This window comes from Platalea leucorodia (genome assembly GCF_965183815.1).
Source record: "Platalea leucorodia genome assembly, chromosome: 2".
Lineage (NCBI taxonomy): Eukaryota > Metazoa > Chordata > Aves > Pelecaniformes > Threskiornithidae > Platalea > Platalea leucorodia.
The window spans coordinates 17,045,163-17,066,720 of record NC_138824.1 but is presented as its reverse complement, the minus strand read 5'-3'; the positions used below and the strand labels follow the sequence as shown (position 1 = coordinate 17,066,720).

General features: G+C 36.4%; 1 protein-coding gene across 1 annotated transcript in view; it reads right to left on the bottom strand.

The window, feature by feature from the left end:
* AASDHPPT (aminoadipate-semialdehyde dehydrogenase-phosphopantetheinyl transferase) overlaps positions 1 to 21,365 on the bottom strand; it is a 35,821-nt gene extending 14,456 nt beyond the window's left edge. The window contains exons 1-4 of the mRNA XM_082303828.1: positions 21,187 to 21,365; positions 19,878 to 20,103; positions 2,629 to 2,750; positions 1,963 to 2,124 (exon numbers count right to left, since the gene is read on the bottom strand). Coding sequence (XP_082159954.1) covers positions 1,963 to 2,124; positions 2,629 to 2,750; positions 19,878 to 20,103; positions 21,187 to 21,330 — 654 coding nt within the window. The 5' untranslated portion in view covers positions 21,331 to 21,365. The remainder of the gene's footprint in view (positions 1 to 1,962; positions 2,125 to 2,628; positions 2,751 to 19,877; positions 20,104 to 21,186) is intronic.
* Positions 21,366 to 21,558: the final 193 nt, after the last annotated feature.

Sequence of the window (21,558 nt, the reverse complement as noted above, 5' to 3'; positions counted from 1 at the left end):
GTAACTGAAAAACTAATATTTTTTTTTCAATTTCTTTTTAATAAATGTTGATATTTAAATGAAATTATATCCCAATTGACCTTGTATTTAAATGAAATTTGATAATAAATCCTTCCTTTGAAATACTACAGTCTGCCTCATTATACGGCTGCCCTCATGGGAAGCAGGAGGGCAAGCATGAAAAAGGAGATATTCCTCAGACCAAAATTAAATTAAGCTTCTAGCAGTAATTACTAAGTAATAAGGAAAAATCAAATAATTATAAAGCATTTAAGTAATACAGGGAGCTACCTACATCATCATCTTCAGGCTGTTTTAGTCAATCAACCACAGGCATGTCATCAAAGACCAAAATTATGAGTCCCAGAAGTCAACTGAAAGACGTAGATGCTTACTTGACAATGGTACACTGTTAGCATTGCTACAGAAGGCATTCGGTTACAAGATGTGTCACAGTCTTTCCTAAGATTTTCTTTTGCCAGTCTATAATTCCAATTAGTGAATTTCATTACACACTCAACTCCTAGAGAGTACGGCAATATCAGTAAGAGGGCTGATTTAGTATGGGTGGACTTTTAAAATAACACAAAACCAAGTGCGGGTAGAAATGCTGAAAAGAATGAACTGTGAAGAGGTCAACTTATGCTACAAGTTAAGTGTTACTGGTACATTCATTCCTTTTTACTACATGCGTACCATACACGTAGTTTGTATACTACACGAAACAAACATAGAGCAGAAATTTGTCATTTAGACAAGCTCTACTGGAATAGTTGTCTCCAACAACGTAGAGACTTTAAAAATGTAAATGCATATTGGAAACTGAGTACTCTTACTGAAAACTGCACTTGACTATTTTGTGAAATTGCAAAGTACGTATTCTTTGAGTTGCTAGTCAGCTATGTACCAGCTGCACAAACTTATGGCAGACTGGAACAAGGTGCCCTTTACAGACAATTTTAAAGTCACAATGTCTTTTGCATTTCTTCCTTTGTTTTAAGTGGCTGAATGAAAGTGCCTCTGGTGTGTAGAGAAACGGTGTTCTGATTTGTTTAACTTCTTTTAAAGCTTGGTTTCTTAGGGTAATTAAATAATTTGAGATAATTGTATAGACTCACAGAATCATTTAGGTTGGAAAAGACCCTTAAGATCATCAAGTCCAACTGTTAACCTAACACTACCAAGTCCACCACTAAACCATGTTCCCTATCTGTTCTTTCTCTCCACACCCTTTAAACTATTGATGCTATTGATCATTTTCTACCAGATCTAGCAGGATAGATGTTTTAGTGGTAAGTCTCAATAACTTTCAAGAAGGAAAAAAACCCCAAACCCCAAGCCCCAACACTCAGATAAAAGACTGAGCCCAAACTAATGTTCCAATTAAGCAAAAGCAAGTTTTTTTTTCATCTCTCCATTCCCACAGACAGCAGCCAATCAGCACACTGTAACTCCAAAACCACAAAAGCACATTTCTACCAGCTTGTATGGACAAGAAGTAAGAAACCCAAAGGAGCTGAAGACACCTCCTCCATTCCAAGCATTTAACATAAACACTAACTAATGGGGTTAGTTAATCACTAGTCCCATTCTAGACCAACTGATGAAGAACTTTAAAATCTTAAGACACTGTTCAGAAGTCAGGTCTGAATATGCCTCAGTGAACCTCCTGCATGCCCCTAGGCTGAATTTCATAGAGTACAAGAAGTATACACCAGGAACAGAAAAAATAAAAAGCCATTATAATGAACATATCTCTGGGCTGGTTTTGCAATCATCAAAAATACTTTAAAACGCTGTGGATTTATATCCTAAGTTTTGATTGGTGTATGTTCAATGAGGTTATACAGAATAAAGGTGTGAAGCAGCAATTAAAAAAAAAAAAAATCAAATGTGCAATGCAACCATAGGGTGTTGAGACTGTTTATCGCTACTGAAAAAATAAAGTTGAGTATTTCTTACCTCAAACATCCACTCTTCTTCTTTATCTCCATCCAGAAGCATTTTTGTCTCCTTATACACCTTCCCTATTTCCAGTTGCAATGGGGACACATTAAATTCAATTCTTTGCAAGTTAAAGCCAATTCCGACTCCAACAGCCTTTAAGAAGCTTTCCTTTAAGGCCTAAAAAACAGAATAAATGTATTTTATTCATACTGGCTGTTTTCAAGCTGCTCTATAAACACTACTTCTGGGCAGACACTGTAGATGAAATAAATTTAAGACTTATACTACTGTAAATGTGAGGGTAGACTGATGCAATTATCAAGAGAAAAAGTTATCAGCGTTGTTAATACCTAGCCTAACTTGCTGCATTATAATGAACATGCAATTGGAATGATCAAGTGGCACAAACAGATAATGAACCCTTTACCTTGTTCTGGGTATGTGTTTAAAACTAGTCATCAATCCTTCTAGAAATGTCAGCTGTACTACGGCTCTCAAAATTATTCTGACATTAAAAAATCACTAAAATATAAAACCCATTAAAATATTATCTCCACATGAACATGTAACTATGAAGAGTATACAATTTTACCATAATGAAAATAATAACAAAATATATCAAATGAGAATGTGCAGGTTATAGCATTGCAGTCTTTAAATAAAAAAAAAAAAAAGTATTACCCAGTGCCGATGAAACATATCCAGTTGCAACCATTCATTACTCATAGACTTGATTACACCCCACTCTGTTTCAGTAAACTGTCGCTTCATGATGCGGAAGAAATTTGGAATTGAGCTACTACCTATAAATTAGAAAGAGATATTTACAGAAATTTTAACAGAGTAGTAATAATAAGCAAATTAATTACCTCATGTTATTGCTCTAGAAAAAACTCATAAGAAAAAAATTATGAGCCAACTCTGCTCTACAATCTGAATTTATATAGCCTCAAAGCAGTGATGCTGATGACAGTTCAGGACACGGTATGAAAAAATCCCATTCCTATAGCAGAATTACTGCATTAAAAATATGAAATGGAAGTCATAAACATATTACATATTTTCAGCATTCTCTAAAAAGGAAAGTATTTAACCAGTGCTGATTTTATATTAAAAAAATTTAGATTCAGCTACAAAAGTAGCATATAGAGTCTTTGACATTTGACAGCTTGATCTAGTAACATTTTATAAAACAGCATGCTGTTTGTCAGAATTCACCAAGCTATTCTGCCTCCTGCCCTTGGATGCTGGGATACAAAAGAAACACTTTTTTTAAGCACATGTAGAAATATAATCTCCCAAATTTACCACATGCATATTAAGACTTTTGGATTTATTCTGCAAGAAAAATGGGGGTAGGGAGATGCCCATAATCACAGTAAGAAAGATATCAAGGAAAAAAAAAAAAAAAAAAAAAAAAAAAACACCAAAACAAAACACCAAACCTTCAAATCCTCAGATTAAATTTAAGCCTCCTCTAAAAATAAGCACAGCTGTGTAGCGCTGCAGCAGCTCTTCAGGGACTACACCACTTTTCTCCACTAGTCTGAATCTACTTTGTAGAAGACACTACAGACCGTGTGGTTATATTGATCAATGGCATTTCTGTAATACACTGGAAGCGATGGACCTCATTACACGCTTGGCTAATCACCCATGGCCCATATCATTAATCAGCATACCATGCAATCTGTCCAATAGGGCTTACAGCTGGTTAAACAGACAATGGCAGAAAGCAATCTATTTTCTTTAGTAGTGATAATAAAAATCTGGATAGAGACAATTCTACACATTGAGACAAAATTTTTTCATAGGTTATGCAATGTTTGTATTAAAAAAAATATTAGTTGTATTTAATCCAAAACATAGTCTCTCCTCCCAATACCATGCTACTTTTAAGAACCCATCACTAAATAATTGCTTAACAAAGATGCAGATTCACCCTAGCTCTGCCACTGATTCTGTGAGTGCCTATGGGCAAGGAACTTCTCTGCACTAGTGCTCCCCATCTTAAACCAGGGACAAGGGTATTAAGCCTTCTCTATAAAGTGGTTGTCTTCTACAGATATCTAAGAACTATATAAAAACAGGTATTGGCAACAGTAGTAATTGATCTGAACAAACTAATGTCACACTAAAGCACACATTCAGGTTGTCTGACAATTTCCAGATCATATTGCAAAGTGTGATCTGACATACTGCACACATCACGCAAGGCATGGCAGTGACATTTCAGAGATGCCCTCAATTTCATTTATAGACTAAAGTGAAGAAAACATCTTAAGACAGAAATTTTGTTGGCAGTTGCGGTAGTCAGCTAATGGAACGATCCAGAACAATCTAAGGACAGAACTAACTTTCCTCTCTGGAGAAAATGATGATACTGAAAAAACACAATGTCAAGTATGTTTTAATGGATTACCACGGCAATTTAAATATCCATCTACTTAGACAATCCAACTGCCCTGAAACAATGAAAAAGTAACAAAGAAATTTGTTCAACTTGGAGAAAGGTTGTTGTCTTTCATCTCTCTGAGTTTATATGGCCCATTTTATGATCAAATAACTGTGTTAACACCTGCTCCAAACAATCTACTTATTTTTCTTTCTCTTCTCTCAAATATCAGACAACAGTGGTGAAGCACCAATTCCTTTGAAAGAATGGGAACAAGTCCCATATAGCGATTATTCAGTTGGTTTTAAATTTGCATTTCTAAATTACCTCCCATTTGCAAGCTGTTTCAGAAATAAACTCACTTAACAATTATACAAACACTTGAACTTATGTCTGTGGCCATTTCAATTCATTAATAATCCAAGTTCTAGTTTACAAAATAATTATATTTCATTAAAAATACACCAAAGAGCTTTCATGCCAAATTATTCCAGTATGCATACTTTAGAGCTAACAGCTATTTTGGATACAATTTTGGATTACACACTGTATAGTCTACAAATGATCATTTGAGGTACAGGGCAAGACAGGGTACCAGTTAATCACCTTTCAGTTGGGTTCTTCACTAAACAACTGAGCTTCCTGTTCTGATGATAACTTTCTAAGACCTTCTTAAGCATTCTATTTTTCTCTCAGAGAAGTTTAGGAAAAGTGCTAAACATTTTTGGTCATCTCAAAGCCTACTCTGTAAAATTTAAGTGAAGAAAGAAAAAATGTGCCCCCATATTTTAATGATCTGTATGAAGCCACAATATTTTCTACAAGGAAAATACAAAGACCACATAACAGAATACAAAATAAAATGGAATGCAGGTTGGAACTCTGATAGGAAATAAAGGCAAGACAAAGAAGTATTTATAAGGGTTATCAACCTCACAAATTATTCTTAAAAGTACTTTTAAAAATTTCAGAGTATCTTCCCTAAGACTTGCAAAGTATTCACCACAAAAATGACATAATATGATAAGCATTCTCATAGTCAGGTTTTAGCTTCACCTTCAGACATTTTTTAACTAACTAAAAATGTGAACTTAGTATCTGCACCTCACTGTGCAGTGGTTTCTTCGTCTCTACAAGATGATACCAATTTTGTAAGAGAAATTTGGCTGCAGTGTACATGTATGTATTTACGCAGGTGGAATTCTGGTACATAAATGCTCTAAAATCCTTAATGCACGCAAACTTTAGTATTTTTCTAAGAGCAAATTCTAAGAAAATTCTCTAAAAAAGATCTATGAACTGGAGAAGCATGATAAAAATGAACTGACAGTAAAAACTTGGAAAACAGATTCTCTGAAGGAACAAATGCTTTTACTGCACTGCACACATATAATACAAACACTTCCAGGAATACTTTCTGTCTTTATGTTTTCAGTGAACAATGATAAGGCCAGACATTCATTGAAATTTATGTAATTGTACTACTTCTTATTTAACTTGCATCAGTAAAGATTTCAGTAAAGATTTTCAGATGATCAGTAAAGGATTCCTTTAAGATACGTAGGTTGTAGAAAACTGCACATCTGATCTCTCTGTGCTTCTAAACATCCATACACTGACAAGCTCCAGAGCAGATGCCACACAGATGGGTTCACACAGTACTGAGCCCTTGCTAATATAATCCAGAAATCCTTTCCCAGTGTTCAGGGTTATTCAAAAAAGCACTTAAATGTTGAGCCAAAAAATTAGCTGAGGATACAACTATGTGGAAAAATTTAATTGAAATGCTCAAAACTGCATTTCAAATATTCCTTCTTCTAAGTCATATTTACAGCTTCTGACGAATCAGAACTTAGATTCTGCTTCCAATAAATCCAATGTACTTACAGTAATCTTTTCCATCTCACTGGCAAAGTGAGATTCCTGTAACTCACAATGTGTGCACTTCAGAAAAAAAATATGTATGTAAATTACTTATTTAAATTGGTGAGCATCAGGAAATTGCACAATATTTATCTGATTGGTCAAGCATCTAACTAGGTGGGGGTTCATCACTGAAATGGAATAAATTCAATTTTGTGATTTTAGGAATACATAAGATAGGTAAGACATGTTTTCATATGAAATTTGGAATATAAGTTGAGTTGGAAGCAGAGAAAAACAGGAAGCTTGTTCCACAGATGGCTTATGATTCATGGGAAAAGATACATATCCCCATCAACTATTAAAACTCTTTTAAAGAACAGCCACTCACCTTTTGCTGGTTTTCTCTAAGAGAAGAAAATTTGTAATAGGAGCAGATCTATGAAAATACTGGATAAAAGGTTTAAAAAAAAAAAAAAAAGAGAAAAATGCTGATTTAGATTCTATAGGGAATTGAGAGAGTGAATTTCAGCAGACAGAAAAACTGAGCCAATGGCATGAAAGTTATTAACATGACAAGGGGGTGGGAGGGTAGGGATGAGATTTTTTAATTAAACATGAAACCAAACTTGCCTGGGTGGAGGGGATTAATGAAAATAAGCTCCACTGTGACTGAGTTTTCTTGCTTTGAAATTGAACGTATTGATTACTGTAAGTATTCTGTCAAAAAACTAACAATATCTCTTTTCACAATTACCCTCTATTAATACCTTAAAAATATGATTTTTATTTAGTATAGAAGCCTAATCATAAAAATGTTATTAATAAAGAGGCCTTTACTTTTTAGAAATGCATATATCTGTTCAGTCATCAACCAAATAACTTCACTATAAACCTTATTAAATTCTAAGTTAACAGCTACAAATTTTCAATGTGGTAATTCCTGGCAATGTAAACTTTAAAACTATTTTCAATGCTTTGTATAGATACTTCTTACTCACTTATGCTACTTAATTTCCTAATTTACAGTTAATATACTGTTCAAAATTTATATAGCTTCTTTTCAAGAGAAACTGGGAAAAAAAACTTTGATTCTTCTTAACACTGAGCAGAATTATATTGCCCCTTCTCTCTCATTTGAAAATATATTTTCATTTGTGTATCTTTTTATAGTTCACTCCTTTTCTCACCTTTACACAAACTGTTGCACATTCACTGTTTTTGCATTTGTTCATAATAGCTGAAATTCTGAAAGCATTTCTCTAGTCTACTGTAAACTCCACACTTGAAAAACTTGAAAATTACAACCTCTAAATATTGGAAGGAGTTTTTGTTTTTACATTGGATCATCTTGCTGAAAAGCAAGAGAGTCAACTGGAAAACTCTAATAAATTTAACCAAAACATACTATAGCTTCTTTTCATAATATCCAATTAACTGACAATTTGTCCCAAAATCTGATTGCCTAACAAATACAAACCTGTATGTTCATTTGCATTAGAAAATTGACTGGATGGTTTAGCTATTCAGTCTCCTAGCTTTAAAAGTCCTTTCTCCCTAGAATATGTAGAGCTCTGCCTCCTTCCCATAACACTCATTAACTTGCTTCTTAGGGAACAGTAGTCAACAGAGGAAAGGCATCCAGCAAATCTCTGACCAGTTCCTTCAGTTGGCGTCTAAATTAGATATTCACAAGAGAAGTTAGAGGTTTTATCCTTGAGAGCAAAATATATTTTCATTGTTTTTTCTTTAATCTGCAGACACTTATTATCATATCATAACGCATAGCGTAGTTCACAGAACAAATTAAATGTAAAATTCACACAGCTGTGAAGGCAATCGATTTCTTACCTATATACAGCTATTATTCCCTACTAATAAACTTTAAAGCACATTAGATCCTTAAAAATATAATCTGAGTAATCTCAAAAATTGTCTTCTATGCATCTAAAAAATATCTAACCCAAAAGTTAAGTACCTTCATTAAATTAAAAATACACAATATACTGGAAATTTCAGGAAGAGTGAGGAGAAGAAATAGTGAGTGATACTGGAAAAGAGTACAATATTAAACCTGGAAAGTAAACATGCTATATAAAGATAAATGTGCACATAAATGTGTGTGCATATGTGTTGGTATTTTGGATTTTTTTTCACAGATTATTTACACTGAAATATATAATGCCATCTTTTCCACTGCAATGACACCTGGGTATTTTAATAATTTTTTGTAAAGACTAGGCCAAAAAATCTGCTTTGTATTTTCCCTGTAAAACAGCAAAACCTTAGAGCAGGTATGAAAGATTGATTTTTAAAAGATGTAGGAGTGAAGAATAAGAAAACATACTATATTCCCTAGTCCTATTTGAGAAAATGCTTTAGAAATAATAGATAAATATAGGGTTATTTACTCCTTTTTTTCTACCTGATAAAAAGCCAAACAGGCTGCATTTGTAGGAAGATAAAAATCAGAATTAAAATCCATGTAAATTACGATGCTATTAATAGTGAAGATTACTATACATAGGGCTAATACAGAAATCTTCATACTGGTATTTTGTTTACACTGTTACAAACATCAGGTCAGCTTTGGTAATACAATGTACACTTAACAAAGGTAGTAACTGCCCTGTTGTACCTGAAGTTATTAAAACCATGACATGCCTTCTGAAAAACAGTGAGAAGAGTAGATGACTGACATTCCTCACTTCCAGTTTTTACCAGTTTTACAGTCTTCAAGTTGTTTTGGTCAGATACAAACTAACTAGCTTATATTGTGGTCTATATCCAGAACTATGAAAATTGAAAGCTAAAAGCTACTACTGCCAGCTCATTGATCAACTAATCCCCTGAAAAAACAAACCAAACAAAAAACAACAAACCCCAGAACGGTAACAGACTCCTAACTGCCTTGAACTGCATGAAAGGAACAGGTCAGTGATCAAGAACTAATATCTAATCAATAAATATCAATTTACATTCAGATGGCAAACAAGCCTCGTGACAATGTGAAACGTACTACCCAGCAAAATGAGTGACTAAGTATGAACAGATCAACCTACTTAATAATGTGGAACACAGGCTAGCTCTAAGTCCTGCAAACTAACAAACTGTATGGGATGAATAAGTTTTGAGTCCTGGACTCTCGGGCTGACAGTCCTCTTAGTGTAGGACACAAGCCATATTTGATCATGTTTTACTATCTCTGAAGGAAACCAGAGTAAATCAATACAGAGAAAACATTTCTTCTGCAACAGATGCCCAAGTCCTAATTGTTTATAATACCAACTAACCCTTGTACAGATGTTTAGAAACTGACAACACAGGACAAATAATTAGCTAGATAAATGACTAACTTAGAACAACCAGATAGAAAATTAACAAAGCATGGTTTTTAAATCTATTAGCTCACACAGCTTTAGTGTGAATTGGAAATTGGATTTGCATTCTGTGACCTCTCCGCTTCCTGCCATTAACCTGCAATTCTCCCAGTGATATATATGTTAAACATCCATTCTCATCACGTAACTACTGATGATATGTTTTGTCTTGGTGTACCTCAGAGAAGCAGCATTAACTTTAAAATGTCAGAAAATCTGAGGTTGCCTCCTTTGAATTACTCAACATTTCCCAGATCATAAAAATGGAAAAGTCATAAAGAGACTGACATAATTTGATAATGTTTGAAATCTTATCTGCAGCTAGGATCGTTAAGTCATTGTAATATTAGAGAAAATGCAAATGTTTCCATCGCATTACTGTGATCGGGTCTAACAGCAATGATAAATATTTAAGGAAGCTGCCCTGATAATCAATGTTAAACAAAAGAAAGTAAAGAATCAGAATGGATTAGATAGCTCTACCTCAAAAACTGCACTGGAGAAATAGCAATTTTGACACAGGTATGGCTCTGACCAAAAAACCTGGAAAAAAGTCACAAGCTATTAACTGGATACGTCACATCTGATCAATTTACAGACAGGTAGTATATGGCTGCAACAGATATATGCTTTTTATCATTCGATCTGAAAATACAAAAAATGCCAGGTCCTCTCAAATTTTGTTCAGACTCCAGCATACTTTTTTATGTTCTTTCTATGCCAAACATTCAACTGTAATATATCCTTGCCAACATAATCATGCCTGGGTGCAAGCGCATGGTTTTAGCTTGCTTCTAAGTAGAGAAAATAAAAGTATTTAAAATATATGGGGTCTTAATCACTAAGATGATTCAGGAACACCAAATTCTTTCAATGAAATGTACTTATAACTAAACAGTAGTGGTAAAAAAGATAATGAGCAGTAAATAAGAAACCCTTTCTTAACTCGTCTATGTCAATGGTGATAACTTTTACTTGCTTAAGCTCTTTCCAAGAGGTTGTATGACCACAGCTAGCAGAGCTCTAGGTAGCCACAGTATTTCAGCAAAAAGGTAAATTACCCCATGAAAATGGCATTTTAATCAGTTTTCAATTATAGAACATATCAAACAGTTAAGGCAATCATTCCATCTTGTCAGAACAGCAGGAACTCTACTTGCTTTCAACACTCATGAGGTTATGAAGCATCACACTAAAAATAAACACAAAACCCCAAAATCTAAATAAACATAAAAATAGACTTTCTTTTATAAAGCCAGTATGATGGCTTTTTTTACATATGTAAAAAAAAGTCAAAAAAGTCAAACATGCTCAGATCTCTAAGGATAACAGACATTTGGGAACATAACATGTTTTAATGGAGCTAGATCTTCTTCTGCTACTCTTTCAAAAGACAACAAAAATCTCAAGATGTTGCTAGTGCAATAGCACCCACATATAAGATGTGTGCCTGACCGTCTATAGCCTTACACTACAGTAGTACTACAAAGCCACCAGAGCTCTCAAACATTTTATTACATTTTTTGAAATAATGTACTAGAGGGCCTTTCTACACATATAGAAAGATTATATTGACTGAAAGTTTTGATAATTAATTCTTTGCTTAAAAAGAAGTACTTTGAAGAGAATCTACCACTTAATACCATCTACTATTCCCAGAAAACAGGTAAGCAAAAACCCACTGCTATGAGGATGACAACCCAATGTCAAAACTGGATCACTTCTTACCTCCAGAGAAGACAAATCAGATTAACTATCACACTATACCATATACAACATGTGTGTGTGTACCTATATATCTACACACACATTCATATATATGTATATAGAAAAGCATATGTATGTATGTATATACAGACATATACACACACATATACACTTCTACACTGGTATGTATGTATATACATGCATGCACATATATGTATGTATGTGTATATATATGGTGCTGCTGTGAGATGCACAAGGGGGATGACATCTAGTTCTGTCTTCGCATTGCATCAGATAGATACACTGCAAAACAACATCACCCATATGGTATTACTAATCAATAAAAGTATTGAGATAATAGTAGCAGGAAAGAGTAGGTACTTTAGTGAAAATGTGATTATAGGGAGAGTATTCCCATCTCTAAGAAACTCGTACCACTGCAGAACCTGGGAGTGCGTTGGGTTCATCTTGGTACTTGGTATATAAATGTTATACTGGACAAAAGAGGGGGAAAGAAGCCAATTCTCAGTACCTAAATCATCTTCCTCTTCCACATGAATTTGATTACATGATTCACACTTCCTAACAGGTCCTTGATTTGACTAATGCAATTCTTTTTTCCCCCTAGGAAGCACAAGCTGATTCAGATTGAGCTGGTTTCTCTGGAAGAGTCCAATGAGAGATCTCTCTTCCAAATTCAGTGTTTGGTGTGGAAATGGTCCTCAATATTGAGACACACACACTCTGGGACTATGTCCTTCCACAACACGATATCCTACTGCACTAATGAAGCCACTGAACAGAGTTCCTTGTGATGGCAGAAGTCAGGATAGTGCACAGAACCCTGTCCCAGACCATGAATCTCACTGCCAGATGCAGTAAAAATGTCCCTTATAATCTTCACACTTAAAACATCCCCAGTTATGTGTATACACTGTCCTTCCCTCTTTTCCCCCTTCAAAATGAAGTCCAAAAAACCCTGCAAGGTGACAGAAGAAGCATTAGTATTTTAAATTTGGGAATTGATCTCTCCTATATAACAGTGAAAGCAACCATGTAAGAACATACTTTAAAAACAAAACAAACCCTCGTAAAGCCATTTGTTTGGCTTGCCAGCAACTGAAAGACTGTTTGGCCCACTTGACAGCTAAAACTCAGCATGTTTTGTTTGGACTTCCCACAAAGAGACAGCAGTCAGCTAGTCATTCAGCATGTTGTGTGTCTCCCCATCCTTCCCCCCCTATCCACACACCAATCAACTTCTGCATAGCTCCAGGCCAGCCACTGCAGCAGCTGTCTTCTATCCAGCCAGCAGGCTACACAAGAAAAGATGCCAAGAAGACAATAAATGCATTGCAATGTGGCAAAAGCAGAGCATGGCCCACAACTGAAAAACTGATGAACTTCAATGGTCTATTCACCTCTAACAGTTGTATCTGCTCTTGTAGATACTACCTCCAAGTGTTTGCTATGTTTTCATTAAATTGTTTTTTTACTAGGAAAAAGATCTACATATTTAATACAAAAGCCAACAATTCTGATGAACAGACAGGAAAACTATACAGGGCAAGTAACAATTTTTTAACCTACTACAAGACTGGATTTTCCATCAAAATGCAACACAGCACATAGCACAGGCAAGAATGCCCAGAACTTACAGCACCAACCCAATATAAGGGAAGAAAACAGCTACTTATAGAAGCAACAAGTGTCTCCTGGTCCTAAAGTTTCCTGAAAGCCTGACATGACAACAGCAACCTGTCACCTTTAGTGAGGAAATATAATAACATTTGCCTTGTTAAAAAACAGAATTTCTCTTAAAAAGGAAATACATCAGGGAAATCGAGCTGAGGCTATTTTTTTACAGTTACTTCAGGGAGATGTTAAATATTTAAGATAAGTTTCTACCATTTCATAAGTCAGTCTAAAAATCTGCAAATCTGTCTCTGAAACACTGTCTCCCAACCTTAGAAACTAATAAGAGCTCCAAACTGTAATTCTTGCCCAGACAACACCCAAATAAGCTTCTGACAACACAGATTAAAGACAGTTTCTATTTTCCAACTCTTGCAACATATATATCTGTAGAGCTGAAGCTATTGGAAATGGGCAGTGTTAGCAAGAAACTCCTCAAAAAGCAAATTCTTAATACCTACATAATAATTACTTAACCTTGGCCCTCCTGTCACATCTTTCTGCTAGACTTCCTTAATTTGGAAAGCCAAAGCTAACTGTCATTAGTGTGGGCTGAGAAGTAATTTTAGTTTTGTTTAAAAAAAAAAAAATTCAATTCTCTTTAGCCCCTCATTTTGAATGCATAACCTAATTTCCCAAAAGACCAATTAAGGAATAAATTGTGATTATTGTAAATTCAGTGTGCAGAAAGATACTTCAGAAAAAAAAAAACCAAAACCCCACCAAAACCCACAACAAAAACCAGACAAGCATTTTTACAGTTTCTCTTCATTCCACCTATTATTTTTACTAAAAGCTCCTGGTTTAAGTTTTTTGCTTTCTTAATTGTTGATTTATCCCTCATTTTAAACATACCTATACTCCACAAGTTTATTTTTGCTGTTCTACATTTTGCTATTGGTTTCTATTTTAATTCAAATGGTTTTATGTTTTCCGATTAAAACACAATCATAAAGGACTAAGACGGGCTTTTTAGAAAGAAACAATTTCCCCTCAAAGAGGAGATTCAAACACAATAGCAAATTTTTCTTTCACAGTTTATCAAGCATTGGTGCTTAATCAATTACCAGAATATGCAAGTGTTTTCACAAAAGTGATGTAATTCCAGATTAAAACAGTGTTAGAAACGTGACTAAATAAAGCACAATAATGAAACTGCTATATAGTATGTATTCTTTAAGAGTATGTTTAAGATGGCTGTTTCTTCCCATTTTCAAATAGAACAAGAACAAAGAAATTCCTCCTTGTTTAGTCAGTGTAAGGGCATATGACCACTATGATTCATTAGTTCAACAGGGATATTAGTTAGCTGTTTTAACACTACATCTAAAAATGATGTTTTCATATTTATAAATTCTGACTTCCTTAATCAATTAGAAGTAATATTTAACATGAATCCTTCATTAATTTCTTCATCCCAACCAGTGCATCTACATATCTACAGCTGTACCATTAGCTAATAATTTGGCAATTATCTTTTGTAGTAAAAGATCAGATGCTGATTGCTGCTATTAGATTTACTGAAATACAACAACAAAACCAAAAACAATTAAAACTTTGCTTAAGGTATAGTTAAGGCATCATAAGAAGGACAAAAGCACTCCAAAGAATCTGTTTCGGCATTTCTTTCTAGGTCAAGAAATTCTTATTGCAAAAGCTGAAAAGCAGCAATTAAAAAAGCATTACAAGTATAAAAACTTGAACATGGCTGCTAGATAAAAGACAGGCCAAATATCTTAACTATGATGTAGGTGTGCCTAACTCTCCATTTAGTTTATGACTACCAAAAGAAACAGCACGAAGTTTATAACTGGCTGGAGAGAGAGTGCTTTCCTCCACTAGCTAAACTGAAGTATGGTATTCAGCTTCTTCGTGTGGGACTTAGATACTCTGATTCATGTGTCACATATCTCTGATTTGAAGATCTCTATCACCTCTTGTATTATCTCACCTCAATGATGAAATAATGAGAATAAAAAGAGTAAAATGAGTTAAGTTCCCTTTATATTTCTTTGCCTCAGAAAAAAACAGTTTCAAACAATCAGGTGTGTGCACATAATAGCCTACTTTCTCAGAAAAGCATTTCAGGAAGTATTTTTAGATCAAATTAATTTTCTGTAAAATTCACATGCAGAAAATTTACCCTTTTGTGTCTTTTAATAAGCAAACGTAGCATAAAACTGCAAAATTAATGAGAAAAGATAATTTTACTGCATGTCAAGTATTTAATTCTGCAATTACACTGAGATTGGACATGTCCGGATCAAAGTAACTGTAATGCAATAGATAAGAAAGATGGCAGGTTGATTATGAAAGATCAGGAATGAACCGTTAATTTATTTACCGTTGTAACTCCATCTACACTAAAAATTGCATTACTGAAAAGAAATTCACTTGCACAGCAGGAAAGCTCTTGAACCTAAGATCTAAACTTTTTTCAAATGCTCAAAGCAATCTTTGTTCAGCTATAATTATTTCCTAACTCTCTGAAAATGTTCTACTTTACAGGGTTTAAGTGACTGGTAAATCAACATCCCACACACCACTTAAATCAAGCTGACACTTGTTGCAAAATTTCTTGTCCGTAAGTTAAAAATCAAATATATTCTCACAAGCTGAGTTTTTCCACAGGAGTTAGTAGTATGGTGAGAATCCTTCTCATTTTGTGAAAGGGTTAAAATAATTTCATATGCATTACCTCTCTTGCCAAATTATGTTCACAAGTACTTCCATTAACAAATTTACAGTACAGTGTGCATTTTCCCAAATGATTCAAGAGTTCATCTTAAACTGATCTAAAGAGAAGAAAAAAAAAAAAAATCATAGACCTCAGTAATTCGTCAAAACCAAGTAAACTGAAAGCCTGATTTAAATCTAAAACAATAACCTCCCGGATAACCAAAAGGCAACAACACACAATACCTAAAGAGGATATTTTCCTTTTCTACCATAACTACGTTATTTAGTTCAGTATCTGAATAGAGGAAAAAAGGCGATAAACTGTTGCATAGCTGTGGAACTTTTGTAGAACTGTCTCTATTTGCATTGCTAAGAATAGCTTCTTGTGTGGCCTACCTTCACCTTCCAAGAAGGCTATGTCTTGCAGTAGTTTCATTTTTCAGATTTTAATAATGCAGCAAAAGTAATATGGAAAGAGACAGCTTCTTATTGCACATAAGTAAAACAAAAATAGATAGCACAGATTAAGAAGTGACATAAAATGTTTATGTGCACAAGGTCTCCTTGTTACATGCTAGCACACTATTTAATTGCATATTTCTCAAAACTTTCAGCTGTATGATACTTTCTTGTATATTTGCACTGCATATTTTGTTCACTGGTTGAACAGTAAAGGAATAGAAGAACTAGGACACTGGAGACCTCAACCAAGATTCTGTTGGATAACATCATAAGATGAAGTACTGTGTATTTAAAGAAGCATTTGGAAAAAAAAAACCACCAACAAAAAAACTACTGTAATGTACTTTCTACATAGGGAACTCTTTGTCCTTGTAGCTCTTCCAGAGGAAGAGATTTTTAGAGTGGAGTCACTCTCAGAAATATAATGTACTTAGCAAGTGCAGAGCAAGAGCACCACTCAGTGGAACTATCAGATAAAACGATACTGGTAAAGTCAAAGTTATATATTCATAGCACAGCAGTAAAAACAGTTCCAGGTAATTGTACTAAGACAGAAATCTTTCTAGGAAAAATTTTAGGTGAAAAAACCGCTAGTTTTAGTTCATATTACAGAGACTATAACTTAAAATTCTATCTTTAATATTGCTTATTTGCTGGCTCACTTTCCCACATAAAATTCCTAAGCTTTCATTACAATCACATTTCTTTTCAAAAAATGCAAATTATAATTCCAAAAAGGAGGATGTACGGCCATAAACAAAACCTCTTTAAAGTTTGGAACCTGTTTTTTTGGGTTTTTTTTTAATTCACAAATATTTATGTAAAGTTACATAATATGCACAATTGCACAACCGGGCACTGATACACTTACAACAGTTATTTCTTATGCATAATGACAAGCACTTAAGTTCCTTTCTCTCCTTATCAAAAGATAAAAAAAGACGTATAGAAGCTGTTGACCGCTAAATTACTTCAGGACAGACTACGCTAGCTGCGGAACTTCAGGTATTGGAAAGGAAAGCTAGAAATTTTCCAATGATGATGCATTTTTTACTCCTCTGTACACACTGTGAAGCTTGCCACCATGAATTCAGATTGTGGATACAGTGACTTGCCCTAATAGCCCCTTTTTCTGTTAATATATATCTAGCTACCTGATGAAAGAGGGAGAGGTGGATAAAGTAGCCACAGATAAAGGTGGATAAAGGACCCATGTTCAGGAACCCTAGCAGGCTGCATCTGTCACTAGCTTGTTTTAGATTGGTCATCTGGATACATAGTTTTTCAGTATCACTTTATTACAAAAGCACCAATTTAATTCCCTCATTTAGCCTTTGGAATCATGAGCATCTCCAGAATAACGACCATTTTTCTCTCTATGGGTATAAACACTGAAGCTTGCTCGTATCAGATTGCAAAGTGTTACTTCGTCTCACCAGCTCATATTCGCGGATTAAATCTACACAGCTGCCGACTGCAGTTGCCCAGGGGGATGTGGCAACATTCGCTTTATGGTAAGAGGTCACGACTGCAGCCATCAGCAATTCTAGGACACGTTGGCAGGAGCCTCTCTTCCTACTGAAGAAGTTAAGAACTGCATGTTGTATCTAAACCCTGGTTTTACTTAACTGAAAATTGAGTTCGGTTTCACTGCTTTCCCTACATTTCTGCTGAGATTAAACTCTTTTCCTGATACCAAATCCTACTTTAAACTTCAGCTTTACGTTGTTATTTGGAAACCCTAGGACAGGCAATCAAAAAGCTACACGACAGAAGCAGAACAGCAACCAAAACACCACCGATAGGATAAACTCCAGATTTTTTTTTCCTGAATTTAGCTTGCTAAAACTGATATAACTAAGAGCAAGCAACAATACATACTGATGGCCTAACATTGATTACACACCTCTTATGACAGCAGTGACTAGGGACACTGAATGAAGAATACACTCAGACACAAGGTAAGAGAACCTTGATTTGTTCTGACACTGCCTGCAGAATGAGCAATAGGTCAATGGACATTGAGTTATCAACTATTTCAGCGATTTAATGTGAGGGAAATGAAAAAGGACTAAGTATAATAATGAATAAGTAAAAAATATAAGGGAAAGGAAGCAGTAGAGATAAGATTTTAAGATTTTTTTTTTTTAAATAAAGCCAGCTAATATTGAAGTCAAAAGATATTTTTTTTTATTAACTGGAAAAGAACTAAGAATATATTCCCTTACAAAGCTCAATGCATTATATTCCAAAATGGAGAAGTAATACAAATACAGATTTCTAAACCTAAGTTGAAAGCCAAACCTCTGCACAATTTTTTACTACTTTCAGAAGGAGAGTTTAACACATTTCATAAGATTTGTCAGCTGGACATCAGCAGTGTGTCTTTAAAATGCCAGCTACATTTCCAGCTGCATAAAATGCCAGCAGAGGATACCAGATATCCCTACCTCCATATGTGGCGTGTATAAATTACTTTTAATTTTTCATTTCCCAAGAAAAGCTTAAAATACAAAGAAGAATGTTTGACCATTTTGATTTTCACTTTTTACTTGCTGAAACAGGAAAGCTTTTTAAAATGAATTAATAGGGAGTCTTGTGGTAAGGCTTGTGGCAAGAGCAGTCAAAGTGTTTCCAAGGGTACTGGGTCTGGGTGATAATTTTTTTTCATAGCAGCCTGTACGGCACTGTGTTTTGGATCTATGCCTAAAACAGTGTTGATGCCACACCAGTATTTTATCTACTGCTGCAGTGTTTGCACAGCATCAAGGCCTTCTCTGTCACTCTGCCTCCCCACCAAATAGGCTGGAGGCGTGCAAGACATTGGGAGGGGACACAGCCAGAACATCACTTTGTTTTGTTTTGCTTGGGAGAGCTATGATAAAAGCACTGGCCTCGAGCTTAATCTGGTATTTGGGTGCTGCATTACTGCAGTCCCTTCAGGGGCGTACCTGTTCCAGTGCAGCCTTATCCATGGGCCACAGTTCCTGTCATGAAAATACATAACTGCGCTGCTGTGGGGTCCTCCGTGGGCTATAGTGTGGTACCACATGCTGACCACCATCTTTAGAGTGAGGGTCTACAGTAGATGGAAGTGAGTCACAGAGAACTTCACTTTGGATTTAGTGAAGTTTCTATGCATCTTAGCTAAACATGCCAATCCAAAAATGTATACTTGTAATAATCATTAAAAGTTTGTGAAGTTTAGCCTTTTACCAGGGGCACCTCAAATGTTCCCTCATGATCCCTTCTCACTGAGGTTTTCTGCACACTCATAGCAAATTTTCAATGCCAGTTTGCTACAGCATTGGGCCTGGTGCTGACACATACGATGTGCACACCTGTAGGACAAGGGAGTAACAGTCACAGGCTATAAAGTTTTCATGGGGAACTCATCCCACTGTCCCTAGTTGGAAAGTTGTCCCTACTTCTACCTAACAGACAACAAACCCATAATTAAAATATCTGCAGATTCCAGTCCTGTCAATATCATAGCAGGATTCATGACCTTATTTTTCCAGGGTTCTGCTTTTCTAAACTGGAAATATATCCCTATCTGGCATAACAGAAAACCCTAAACAATGAGAAGGGCATTTAACAATTAAAAAAAAAAGCAAATACACAATACATTCAAACACTCTCTTCTAATTACACTAAATTTCTAGGACACAGATTGGTTCTTCGGGAAACGTTAAAATGTTCAGCACTTAAACACTACAGAATCTGCTTTGGTCACCAAAATGCATTACCTGGTAAATTAGTCTTCATAATATCAATGCCAACTTGAAGCTCAGGCTCAGCTGCAAGAACTGCATAATCTCCTTGATGAGAGACATTGAAGTTGTAATTCGAATAGATACTGAATACGTTATTTGCCAGGAAAGGTTTTCCTTTTGGTGTCCTTTGCAAGTGTATTTCATTCCAAGGTATGCACAACTTTTCTGCAATTAATTTCCGTATCAGCAGGCGACCAGCCTATGAAATAAAATGGAAGTGATTTATACAGAACTATTATGCTATGTGCAAAATAACTGTGGTTGCTAGAAAACCACCTGCCTAAAAAAATGTGGTTTTATTATTGCCAATAGAAAGTAAGAGTGCATTTTAGCCAAATCATTTTGATTTCTCCTTTTTATAAAAGCCTGTACATTCAACCAAAAGAGTTCACCAGACCCGAGTATATAATACACTCCTTATCGCTATTAGCATAAAGACAGCACAAGACACAATAAAAAGCAGTCCTAGGCTAGAAGAACCACATAAAATAGTCCTTCTCTACTTTATTTACTTATTTAGAATACTTTACTGCAGAGATGAATACTTTTTATACCACACTGAACAGTAAAACTGTCTCAACAGCTTTCCTTTCAGTACATTAGGCGCTAAATGAAATACTGAATAGCTAAAAATGATGAGTAACTTCTTATAGGCTAATTAGTAGAAGTCTGTATTACTACCACATTGTTATGTGAGATTTAAAGCCTGTATTATGTAAAACAGCTTTACTCTCTTACACATTACACTACTGTCTTCGTGTATAGTCTCCTCGAGCATGTTGATTTTGTCTCATGACATCCCAAAATAAAACTTGTCAAGTCTGTCAGAATAACTATTAATAGCAGACTGCAAACGTCCCTTTTTCCTAAGCAAAGGTGTAAGTAGGGCTGGCAATTGGTACTTTATAATGCATTTACTTCCCTGAAACGCCCTTGCAGGGCATGTTTTCCCACGAGGGGTCAGAAATTTGGGCAATGCTGAATCTGCAGAGACAATCGCGTCCCAGGGGAAAGGGCCGGTCGGGGGGCACGAGTGGCGCCAGAGGGGGCTCCTCAGCGCAGCGGCCTCCGCCCGCGCCCGGGGGGCCTGGGCAGCCGCCACCACGGCCCCGCCGTGGGGCCGGGCCCCGCCGCCGCCGCCCGCACTCGCCGCGGCAGCGGGGAGGGGCGAGACGGAGGGCTGCGGGCAACGCGGCCCTTCGAGTCCCGCCCGCGGGCTAAGGCCGGCAGCCCTGAGGGAGGGGAAGCCGCCCCGCGCCGTGCCCCCCCCGCCAGCATGTACCAAGGCGGCTCTGGCATCGCGGGCAAAGACAAACTGGCCGATGCGGTCCTTCTCCTCGGGCTGCACCAGCCGCGCCGCCAGCAGCCACTCCTCGCGGCAGGGGCGCCAGGCGGCGCAGGGGAAGGCCCAGCGCACGCTCCCCATGATGTCCGCCAGACGCCGCGGCCGGCCGCGCTCCCCAGCGCCGTCCCGCGGCAGCGGAGCGCTCACCCCGCGACCTCCGCCGCCGCGACGACACGCGCCGGTGCCCGGCGCGGCCCGGCCCGCCCCGCCGGTGGGTGGGAGGGAGGGAGGAACCCCCTCTGGGGGCAGGGTGGCCAATCCGATGTCAGAGTACCCTGTGAGTGACAGGGGAATGCGCCAGTTATCGAC